This window comes from Cydia strobilella, chromosome Z, assembly GCF_947568885.1.
Source record: "Cydia strobilella chromosome Z, ilCydStro3.1, whole genome shotgun sequence".
Taxonomy (NCBI): Eukaryota; Metazoa; Arthropoda; class Insecta; order Lepidoptera; family Tortricidae; genus Cydia; species Cydia strobilella.
Genome location: NC_086068.1, coordinates 34,992,595 through 35,005,312, shown reverse-complemented (window position 1 = coordinate 35,005,312; position 12,718 = coordinate 34,992,595). Strand labels below are relative to the sequence as shown.

The 12,718-nt window shown below is 38.2% G+C and overlaps 1 protein-coding gene across 1 annotated transcript in view; it reads right to left on the bottom strand.

The window, feature by feature from the left end:
* LOC134754179 (probable phospholipid-transporting ATPase IIB) overlaps positions 1 to 12,718 on the bottom strand; it is a 108,582-nt gene that overhangs the window by 52,544 nt on the left and 43,320 nt on the right. Inside the window, exons 6-8 of the mRNA XM_063690308.1 lie at positions 9,192 to 9,399; positions 8,841 to 9,066; positions 2,567 to 2,759 (exon numbers count right to left, since the gene is read on the bottom strand). Coding sequence (XP_063546378.1) covers positions 2,567 to 2,759; positions 8,841 to 9,066; positions 9,192 to 9,399 — 627 coding nt within the window. The remainder of the gene's footprint in view (positions 1 to 2,566; positions 2,760 to 8,840; positions 9,067 to 9,191; positions 9,400 to 12,718) is intronic.

Sequence of the window (12,718 nt, the reverse complement as noted above, 5' to 3'; positions counted from 1 at the left end):
ATTTGAGTTATTGATTTATTTAAGTTATTGAATTATTTGAGTTTGATTATTTGTTATTGAATGATGACTGAGTTATTGAATCTTTTGAGTTATTGAATCATTACATCTTCGAGTTATTGGATCCGAGTTACTGAATTATTGAATCTTGAGTTATTGAATTATTGAAACATTGAGTAGTTACAGTAAACATTATGTTATTAGAAACTTGTTGAGCCTCTTAACTTTAAATATGAGGTAAAAGATAGTATTGGAGACAAGAAGGGGCTCCAGTATTGTGGTTAGTTATATGAGGCAGTATTGAAGACATGAAGGGGGCTCCAGTATTGTTATTAGTTATATGAGGCAGTATTGGAGACACGAAGGGGCTCCAGTATTGTGATTAGTGATATGAGGTAGTATTGGATATGAAGGGGGCTCCAGTATTGTGATTAGTTATATGAGGCAGTATTAGAGACATGAAGGGGGCTCCAGTACTGTGATTTGTATGTAAGATGTGTTTTGGAAATGTCCAGTATTAATATTTAAAATGATCGCATTATCATTGTTAGATAGTGTTATTGATAGATAAATATATTACAACAAATATAACATAGTACAAAAAGTACCTATGAAAAGCAAATCGATCCTGATTTTTGAAAATGTTAAAATTAGAAAAATAACGTTAATGTTTGTAAAGTTAAACCCTGTTTAGATTGAGTCACACATAATAGTTTATTTATTACTGGCATTTTATCGAGACGATAAAAAGGTCAGGAAAGGCCAAATGTTAGCATTTCATAGTCACAATTAATTATTAAAATATCTAATATTGTCTTCGGTTACCGCGATAGTTACTCATGAAATAAAACTATGAAAATCTACACAATATCTGTATCGTATCTGTCACTATGGTTCGTGGTGTAGGGTTGGAGCCGGCGTAGTTTTTATCGCGTATATATATATATCTTTACTTGAAAATAATTGTAATGTATAACTAGCCTTATGAACCGATTTTGCATGTAAAACCAGCCTTAAAGTTTATAGTCTATGATTGTTCATTATTTTTAGTATGTGGGTATTTTTGCACTTTGTAATTTTTCCTCAGTCACTCGTTGACCACGAACGCTATAAAGGGTTCGAAACGACGGGGTGTATTATAAATTCAATATACGCGATATAATCCGTTTTCATAGTTTTATTTCATTATTAAAATATATATTTTAAATTTCTGTATATTTTGATAAACAGTGTTAAGACTGTTAATCAAAATATATTCATTTAATTAATAACGGAAGTGAGTATTTGACATTTCGAGCTGGCTCCCGATTAGTCGCACCATTTTAAATCGTAACGCTTCCAGTGAGGCAAGATGGCGGCAAATGGCACTACGATTGGGAGGCAGAACGAGGGAGACTACGAACGAGTGCAGATCGAGTTGTCATATTGTAATAGACAAACGTTATGATTAGAGGTTAAGTTACTTGATTATGTCGGAGTGTACGTGAATACAAAGCTTGCTGGATCATCGGATTGTTTTATTAAACTGACCTTAACAGCAATAATAACATTTTCTCAGATAAAAAATTTGCTGTAACAAAACAGTTTATCTTAATGTTGGCAATTATTTACGGATTTTGAAGGCATCATAGAGGGTTTATGATATGTGTGTTGATAAACAATAATATAAAAGGGGAATCAATGATGTCTTAAATTACGAACACCAAATAGTCTAATACCTAATAGCAAAGGTTTTTTTCTCAAACATGCTATGTAATATTGATATTACGTTCTTTATATTAGGCTGGGAAGTATCACGTTTCAGGCGCGGCTAGACGAGAGGTCTGTAATGAAATTTCATACAAAGTTGCAGGCCTAGGCCGGGAAGTGGCTTTTTTTAAATTTCTATTTCACATATAATTGTGGCACAGCATCATGGCATTCAGCCTTTTTTTTTAAACCTGACGGGCTCTATGGCACTATGGCCATTCGAGCGGTAGGACTGTGTGGGGGGATGGTAGCCTGGGGAAAATCCAGGACCCTTCCGCATCACACGAGACGGTTTTGCTATTCTGGAAGCTGGAATACTCCTAGTTAAAAAAAAAAAAACGATATTGGACGAACTGCGTATTGGAAGTACAGCTAACAAATCATTTGATTGATATATATAGTTGGTCAAGCAAATCTTGTTAGTAAATAAGAACAAAAAAAACTATACTCATCCTTTTCTTTTGGGTGTTAGTACTAGTGTAAGACAAAGATAGTATGATTCTCTCTGTCTATGTTTGAAATAAGACAGTCCTTTGACAAACTATATACCTATATTAAACGTTTGAGAAAAGCACTATACATACATCGGCGTAAAAACGGGTTGTTGGCCTCATAACTATCCGGCCTCACTACGTTCGGCCGTATATTCTATTCGGCCGGCAACCCCTTCCTTCCCGGCCTCTGTAGTAATGTACTATTTTAAAGTGAGTAAAGCCTAAAGTTCGTATAACATTGTATCGTTGTAAATTGGGATCTTGTCAGCGATATCGGTTTACCATCTCCCATCACACGCGACTCGAAACCGCGTGGGACTCGTTACCTGACTGCGCCTCGTCGGCCCTCTGGTCGTCGAGTTCGTAGACCGGCGTGACGTTGTGGCACAGCGCTAAGGCCAGCACCGCGCGCCACACCTGCTGCGGCGTCGGCGACGGAGGCTCCGAACTCCCCAGTATGGGCGACGCTGGCGCCGAGTGCGACTCGTTCGTCAGATATTGTGTCAGCAACCCTTCCACCTAGATTAAATATAATACACATAAAGTAAAGTTTCACTTCTAACAATATAGTAAAGTGCGACTATCAAGCAGGGAGAATGTAGGTATTTCAGTAAAGTAATGATTGGCAATGATATAATTTATTTAGCTCAACCAATAATGTTACACATTAGGCGCTAAATATAAGGGTTAAAAGAGATCTACATAAGTGTTTGTATACTCCAGAGGTTCTATTGATGTTCTAAAAATAGGAGTTATAGCCCCGCTATAACTTCGTATTACCCCCGGATTGGGCACACATTTTTATCACCTTAGGTTGCAAAACGGCGCTACAATAGAGTTATAGGACGATATAAGAGGTTGATCGACTAAGGAGTTAAAAGGGTGCCAAATAAGCTACTACTAACTATTTCAGTAGTAGTGTAGGGCCATACATATGATAGTTTCTGCTTTAAGTGGTATATTAGCATTTAAAGTCAACATTTGTAACACTCAAGAAGGTAATTGCACATTTTTTCCTTTGCCCTATCTGCTTTGGTTGCAGATGTTTCCATTTTTGTTTTCGTAAGCTTACAGTGTGACAGTTTGAAGTGGAATCTAATGACGGATAAATAAAAGCAAATAATTATTTCAGTTTACTGATGTCGGCGTTATCTGCGGATTTATGATGGCGAAATTAATATTTACGTTAGTATGTATTTTATTGTATAATGTTAATATTCATGTATGTAGGATTGAGTGAAACGGAGCGTATGAATGTTGAATTGTGAGTGAATGCGATAGACTAACGACTGTCAACACGTATGAAAGAGATAGCATGAGTGAGTTAAGACTTTATAGATATAAGATATAGGGCGTCCGCCACTGGAGATTCTTGTTCGGAGCGCTAAGAAAAGACGTGCCGTTGTGTTAATTTTTTGTTTTCCAATTTCTTTTAATAGTTAAATATATCCAGTACATGAAATAAAACTATGAAAACGGATTATATCGCGTATATTGAATTTATAATACATCCCGATGATGTATTATAAATTCAATATACGCGATATAATCCGTTTTCATAGTTTTATTTCATGAGTAACTATCGCGGTAACCGAAGACAATATTATATCCAGTACAATTCGTAAAGTGAGTTTCTTTCAAAATCCACTTCCTACAGTGGTGTCAGAAGCGGTATCAAGCGATATACGACGTAAAGACGAACAAATCTGGATTCGCCGGCGGCAAACGAACAAAGACGTACCGCGATTGCCGTTGTGACCGCGTGGTTCGAAAATTTGAATCGGGTCGCCACTTTCCCGAATGAAGGTTGAGGGAGACGATGGCTGAGATACGCGTCATACTCGTGAACGGGTGCTGTTTGTAAAGACCGGTCTGTTTAAGTTTACACGGGCTTCATTTTACCTATGTAACTTTACTTTTGAGTGGCATTAACGTGAGGCACTTCATTCGGTTCTTGTCTGTTTGTCTGATTTAATATCTTGTCTTTTTATTAATTATATAACAATCCAAGTCTTGGAGACCCTTTACATCTCTGGATAATTTGATGTTCTATTTTATTATTATATACATTTTATCTCTGACACCTAGAGACTTTTACATCTCTAAACAATTTTAGTACTTCTGCCGGGCTAGCACATGATTGGCGCGAGAGTATCTCGCCGCGACATAAATTACCCGTCCCCCTTTAATTCATACAGTTAATAAAAGACGGGTAGTCTATCTAAAAATTAAATTGACAGATAGAATAACAAATGTTAGAGTTTTGGAAATCATGAAAAAAGGTTTAGAAGTAGTATCAACAATTAAGAAAAGGAAAACAGCATATTTTGGACATATATATAGAAACAATAAATACAATTTACTGAAATTAATACTTGAAGGAAAAATTGAAGGGAAGCGTGGTAGCGGTAAAAGGCGCACATCATGGACTGGAAATATAAGTGACTGGTTAAAAGTGAAGAGCATATGATATGATATGATATGATTTATTTATCTCACAATGTACAATTGCACTTAAAATTACACATGGTAGATTCTTAGGAATTTATATTGTGATTGTCGGTTTTTTACATTATAGATAGACTAATTCGCATGACTGAACATAGAGAGACATATAGACATATGGTCGCCGACCTCCTGAACGGAGATGGCACGTAAAGAAGAAGAAGAAGTCTATCTCGCAGCGAGATACTGTCGCGCCAATCATGTGCTCGGCCTACTGTTGTTTGTATATTTTTTATTCGCTTTTTTTGTTAATTTGACATTTATATTTATGTAATTGTTTTTTTTTTTCTTTTTGTAATTTTGGGTTAATTTTATTGTTTGTAAAAATTGACATGTAAAAGTGCCCCTGTGGCCTATTTGCTGAATAAATGCTTGATGTTTGAAGACGCTAAAGACGAATTACGATGTCGAACTACGTTGAAGGCAAGGCGTAAACATGTCTCCAGGCAAACGTAACGGCAGACAACCAGACTATAATGACGGAAATGCTGAAACATCACGAGATAATGGCATCACGATGTTGCATCTCACTGAAGGGCTGATCCCCAAGTTCACTGGTCAAGATAAGACGTATCCAGCGACCAGGTGAGTTCAAGACGTCGAGGACAGCACGAAGCTCTGTGCATGGACTCCGTTGCAACAGCTGTTGATGGCGAGGCGGTCGTTAGCAGGAACGGCGTTACTGTGGTACCGAGCAGAGCGCATTTTTAAGACGTGGGACGAGTTTAAAGCCGTTATCCTCAAGGAGTTCCCTGATAACATCGACGCTAAGGCTATACACGAGCTGATGAGTTCCAGACATAAAAAATCAAGTGAATCGTGTTTAGAGTACTTATTTACCATGAAAGAGTTGGGTAAGAGAGGAAAAATGCCGGACTATGTAGCCATTAAATACATAGTAGAAGGAATCAAGGATGAAGAGGTAAATAAAATAATGTTATACGGCGTTACGACATACAGTGACCTGAAAGAAAAACTGAAGATTTATGAACAATTGAAATCAAACATGGCGAGTTCGAGTTCAACCCGAGACACAAGTCGTTCGAAGCCAGCAGAGAAAAATGAGAAGACGCACGGGCGAGTCATACGTTGCTACAGCTGTGGAGAAAAAAATCATTCGTCGGCGGACTGTCCCCACAAAGAGAAAGGGTTAAAATGTTTCAGATGCGACGATTTTAGGCATAATGCATCTCAATGCAAAACGGCTGTGTCATCTGCATCTGCAAGTTCTGCAACTGCAAGTACTTCAACTTCACACGGGAACAGTGACGTGAAATTGGCAACGAGCGGTGAGGGTGGCAGCACTGGAAGAAAATGGCCTACCGGGACGAATGGCGCTAGTGTCGCAACGAAACGTGTTTTTTACGGTTTTTACTGTACACCCGTACCGTAAAAACCGTAAAACTAGTCACTGGTCTGAAACAAGGACTCTGTTTCGCCAATGCCGATCAACTTGGCACTCGAATACATCGTCCGAAAATTGTTTATGTGTGATGGGAGTGTAGAGTTGAACGGCAAACATAAGATCATTGGATATGCTGATGACTTGGGGCTATAGGCTCAAAACAAAAGCTACCTGGAGGCCATGGCTAGGATCATAGTAGGAAGAAGATTGGTCTCAGAATCAACCACCAGAAGCGATCTGGAGGCCATGGCTAGGATCATAGTAGTGGCAGTGGCGCAGAATAGGACAGAATGGCATTATCTTGTTTCAGAGGCCAATATCCTTTTTGGGTCACTGATATAGTGAAGTAAGTAACTTATAGTTAGTATTTCTTGAGAAAGTATGGAAGGACAGAAACATATCTACTAACACCAAGAGTACTTTAGTTCGGACTCTAGTTTTCTCCATTTTCACATATGGCGCAGAGACATGGACCCTTAGGAAAGCTGACCGTAACAGAATTGATGCCTTCGAGATGTGGTGTTGGAGGAGGATGCTGAACATACACTGGACAGCGCGCCGCACTAATGCATCGATCCTTGATGAACTGAACATCACAACCAGGCTGTCCACTGTCTGCTTACGCAAAGCGCTTGTGTATTTTGGCCACATTGCCAGGAAGGACAGTGATAACCTGGAAAAGCTGGTAATCACTGGTAAAATCGAAGGCGATAGGCCGAGACGCAGGAGCCAAATCCGCTCAGCCCTTGATGTAACGCTCCACGGTGCCCTATACTCGGCGACAGACAGAAAGAGGTGGCGGCAAATTGTCCAAGAGAAGCTGCTCCCTAGAAGTGACCACGACCCTCAGTGATGAGGAAACCGATGCAAGAGGAATTTAAGAGGAATTTCCTCCCACGTACGCTTCGGCTGTGGAATGAGCTCCCTGCCGAGGTTTTCCCGAGGGGCTACAGTATGGGGTTCTTCAAAAAAGGAGTGTACAGGTTTTTAAAGGGTCGGCAACGCGCGTGCAATATCTCCGGTGTTGCAGGCGTTCATAGGCTACGGTAACTGCTTACCATCAGGCGGGCCGTATGCTTGATTGCCACCGACGTGGTATAGAAAAAAGGAGGAGTTAGTATTTCATTTCTACTGGATTGATAAAGACTAAATGTAGACGAATGAACACAAGGTGAGGCACTAGATGTATTTCCAACTAGGTACCAGTGAATCCATATAATTATAAACCCTCCTTATTAAGTACGGGTTTAAAGATAACAGTAATATATATATTAGCTGTTATAGTAATCATTTAAAATTGGTTGGGGTAACGTCTGTGTATGAAAACATAGTTAAAATAGTTATTTGTTATACAAGGGTGCAAAGTTGTATTTTACCCGCGAGTGTGGAATTGATACACGAGCAAGCGAAAGGATTCTATAGGTGAACCACGAGCGAAGCGAATGGTTCTAAAATAGAATCCTGAGCGTAGCGAGTGTTTCAACACACGAGAAGTAAAATACATTTGCACCCGTGTGTAACACAAAACTTTTCCCCTCACTATAGCGAGGAAAGTGCAACATCCACAGGCGTTAGATCATCTTCATCACTGGAATCACATTTTTTTTTACGGTAATACAATATTATAACAGAAAACTCTGAAAGTTATGTATTTTTACGTGTCGGAGTCGGTGAAAAAATGTTTGTTGACAATGTTGACATTTCTGACGATGCGTTCTGAAATTGCATCGACTCAACTGGGCTCCGAAATAATCCCAGGTGCCATAATCAAAGGGTCCGACGTCCCAAGACGGCACTGGTGCAACCTTAACAGACTTCGCACTGGCCACGGTCGCTGTGCTTACTACAGACACCGCTTTGGATGGGTGGAATCCCCGGCTTGCAGTTGTGGCGAGGCTGCACAAACAATCAAACACATAATAGAGGATTGCCCCATAACGCGCTATGCCAATGGACCTCCTGAAGACCTGATCGTCCTTAGCGACGAGGCCACCGAGTGGCTGATTGGACTCAATTTGTATTTATAACTATTTTCTGTTTATCTTACTATGCCATACGATTAAATAAATAAATCGACTCAACTTATGCGTTCAGACTTATGTGTTACATTCAACATCATTTAAAAAAACAAATGATTCTTTTGTAATTTAAGGTTTATGACTTAAAATCCTTAAATAAAGCTGAATTTGCTATTTTTTATTAGATTCTCAAACCATTTATTTAATGATAATTAATATCGAACGAACCATTATTATGAGCGTTTTACGTTTTGTTATCTGTCAAAAGCTACTTAAACACGCTCTATCCAAGGTCAAATTACTTTCCCCACTAGTGGATAAAATGCGTTTTTCTCCGCTTGTTTTAAAGGATAAAAGACGGCTTTACGAGCTAGTGAGGGGAAAAATACTTTTTATCGCCTGTTTAGAACCTTAAGTGAAAATTGTAGCTACTTATTATTCATATAGATGTTAAGGTTGTAGAATTCACTTTGAGCTAACACTAGCTGTTTACATCATGCATTATAGCGGCCAAAACAGACACTGTGGATCTTAAAGTTATAGATTGACCTCAAAGACCTTTTTGTCACTAGAGCCTGTAAGCTAAGAATTTGTAGCTATTCTACAGCCGTTCTTTGTCTTTAGGTGATAAAATAAGTGCTAAGTGTCACCTAAATATTTGTTGGGACCAACCTCATAAAACAGATTGTTGTCATACAAAGCATTTTTTCCTAAATGCAGCTTTTGAAACACCATCTCGTTTTTGGTCAGCGTCCCAGTTTTGTCAGCGAGTAGATACTGTATCCTACCCAGTTCCTCCGGAATAGTCGTCGATCGCATCACAGTGCCTTCTATTTTTTTGTCTTTCTGTATAGTCCAGGAGTAGAAGACTTTGCCCATATCCAAGTTTACCCTTAAACTGCAATGAAATATAAGTGGTTATAGATTTTACTTAAGAAACATTCCAAACAGCAATAGAAGCATTAGCTATAATAAAACGTGTATTTATTATGAGGACGATCTTACGTCTCATAAATCACTTACCTAATAGGAATGATATATGAAAACAGAAGTTCAAATCTAAAGAGAAATCCGTACCAAGGTCCATTGAAACCTTTCAGTACAATCATCAGGAAGGACGTGAGGAGTGTAGCTGCGAAGAGGAGCTTGGTGAGGTCGTTGACCTGCAGCTCGAGGCGGCCCACTTTGGACCGGGGTGTCGAGTTGTTCATCACACTACGCGTTTGACTACCTGATAGAAGCACAAATATATATAGTTAATGGCTGATTATAGTAGGGTAAGTAGTTAAAAAAAACAATAGTAACCAATAGTATTAACGAGAAGTTTATCAACTACGAACTGAAAAACGAATTATTGGAACAAAAAATTGAAGAACAAAGCACAAAAATAAAAAAACATCGAAAGGCAGTCTAGACGGCGGAACTTAGTCATGTTTTGCGTAGAGGAATGTGAAAACACATACTACGAACTCGAAGAATCAATAATTAACATAATAAATACATATTTTAAAATCTCATGTGATATCAAATCTGTAAACGCCAATCTTCATTAATTTGAAATCGAGGGAAGGTCTTTTAAGACCGTTTTCGCGTAACAGCACGGGATCTGGTAGCTGCCTCACTAGGGCTTCCAATACAGGGATCCCGGTATTTCGGGATCCCGGGATCCAGCCATTTTAAGGTAGATTTCAATACCGGTATTTATTTTTGAAATACCGGGATCCCGGAATGTTTTAATGCTTGTTTCATGCATTTTTGCCCTTTTTTGGTACAAATTTGTTGTTTTTATTTTTCTTACATACAAACTTTCACCCCCTTAAGGGTTAATTTAAAAAAAAATATATTTTATCATAAACTTAAACCGGTCGTATTTAATTGATGTTGAAAATTTCAGCTTCATATCTTTAGTGGTTTAGATTATATGATGTCCGGAAGTAAGCAGAGTAAGGTGAGTTTAGTTATTTTAATATATGGGATATTATGAAATAAAAATGTGTTTAACTTAAACACATGTAGATCCTAAACTACTGAACATTTTAAGCTGAAAGTTTGAACATCGATTAATTATTATAGATATAAATTAATTATAAAATAAAATTTGAAAATATCAACCTTTAAGGAGGTGAAATGGGGGGGGGGAGTGAAAGTTTGTATAATTAAAAAGAAAAACGACAAATTTGTTCCTTAAAAGGGCAAAAACGCATGGAATCATTTTTAAGAAAAAAAAACCGACTTCAATGTGGGATGCCGCTGAAAGTTTACTTATTGTTGATGGTGCACTCTTAGATTCCAGACAATGAAATGAAAAAGACAGCATCTTTTGCCTAATAATGTAGAAAAGGAGGTAAAACCACCCACTTTTCTAGTAGCATTTCGTTTCTGTAAGGGTCGCAGTTCTAACCTAACCTAACCTACTTTTCTGATAGCATTTCGTTTCTGTAAGGGTCACAGCTCTAACCTAACCTACTTTTCTGATAGCAGTTCTGTTCTGTGAGAATCGCAGTTCAAAACCCATCCACCCACCTAATCCACTTTTTTAGTAGCATTTCCGGGTCCGGGTCTGGGTCCGGATCTGAGTCCGGGTCCATGTCCGGCTGTCCGGGTCCAAGTTTGGGTCAGAGTTCGGTCCGGGTCCGGATCCGAGTTGGGGTCCATGTTCAGACCCGGGTCCGGGTCCGAGTCCGGGTCCAAGTTTAGGTCTGGGTCCATGAGGAAGAGAACAAATCGCCAAACGTGAACTATGTGTCATTGAAGAGTTCAATTCTGATCATTATCAGCAGTTTCCACTTCATCAAATGTCTTCTTCTTTATGTCACTTTTTTAAATGTAAATGCTGGATTTGTTGATGAAAATACAAAAATCACTATATGTATGCCTTTCACATTTGAGGAGTTCCCTCGGTTCCTCGTGGGTCTCATCATCAGAACTCGAGCTTGACAAAAATATGTCTTAAAAACTTAAGTTGCTTAACAAACATAAAAAAGAGGACAAATCGCCGAACGTAAACTATGCGTCATTAAAGAGTTCCATTCTGATCATCATCAGCAGTTCCACTTCATCAAATGTCACTTTTTAAAATGGAAGTGCTGGATTTGTTTAAAAAAATGGAAAAATCACTATTTGTATGCCTTACACGTTTGAGGAGTTCCCTCGATTCCTCATGGATCCCATCATCAGAACTCGTGCTTGACAAAAATGTTTCTTGAAAACCTAACTTGCTTAACAAACATAACGAAGAGGACAAATCGCCAAACGTGAACTATGCGTCATTGAAGAGTTCCGTTCTAATCATCATCAGCAGTTCCACTTCATCAAATGTCACTTTTTAAAATGGAAGTGCTGGATTTGTTTATATAAATACAAAAATCACTATATGTATGCCTTTCACATTTGAGGAGTTCCCTCGATTCCTCATGGATCCCATCATCAGAACTCGAGCTTGAGAAAAATGTTTCTTGAAAACCTAACTTGCTTAACAAACATAACGAAGAGGACAAATCGCCAAACGTGAACTATGCGTCATTGAAGAGTTCCGTTCTGATCATCATTTTAAAATGGAAGCGCTGGATTTGTTTATAAAAATACAAAAATCACTATATGTATGCCTTTCACATTTGAGGAGTTCCCTCGATTCCTCATGGATCCCATCATCAGAACTCGAGCTTGACAAAAATGTTTCTTGAAAACCTAACTTGCTTAACAAACATAACGAAGAGGACAAATCGCCAAACGTGAACTATGCGTCATTGAAGAGTTCCGTTCTGATCATCATCAGCAGTTCCACTTCATCAATTGTCACTTTTTTAAATGTAAGTGCTTGATTTGTTGATGAAAATACTAAAATCACTATATGTATGCCTTTAAAATTTGAGGAGTTCCCTCGATTCCTTATGGATCCCATCATCAGAACTGTTTTTTGACAAAAACGGGACCAATCTGTATGTATATACTTACAATCAAAAAAAGAATTTTATCGGTCCAGAAATGACGGAGTTATGGAGTAACAAATATAAAAAAAAAACAATCGAATTGAGAACCTCCTCCTTTGAAATCTTGAAGTCGGTTAAAAATCATTAAAACACTATATTTTTACTATTAAGGTGGTTCGATTTTCATACAAAATTCAATCTGCTTTAATTAAGGCACTACACACTTATCTATTTATTTATTTATTTATCTATTTATCTACTTTCGAATATTCGTTTGCGCTAAATTAATAGAAAAACTTTGTTTCATACAGAAATCATACATAAATCAACGTAATTTTTTCATCAAATTTACGTATGTGTGTCACAAATGTCGTGTACAAATACGTTGCGTGCGGCGTTGCCACTCTATGACGTTGGCGACGTTGCCTGGCCGACCTGGCAGGATTTGCAGTGCCGTCATGTTTAGTGCATTTTTATTTGACAGTGTCGACACTGACACATAGGGTCATGTTTATTGTGACATCAATTTGTTTGTATAAATTGAAAATGATAGCAACGTCTAAATCAAGTTACAAAAATCATCAGTGTTCTGGTCCGCGAAAATCCAGAAAAATTCAGACT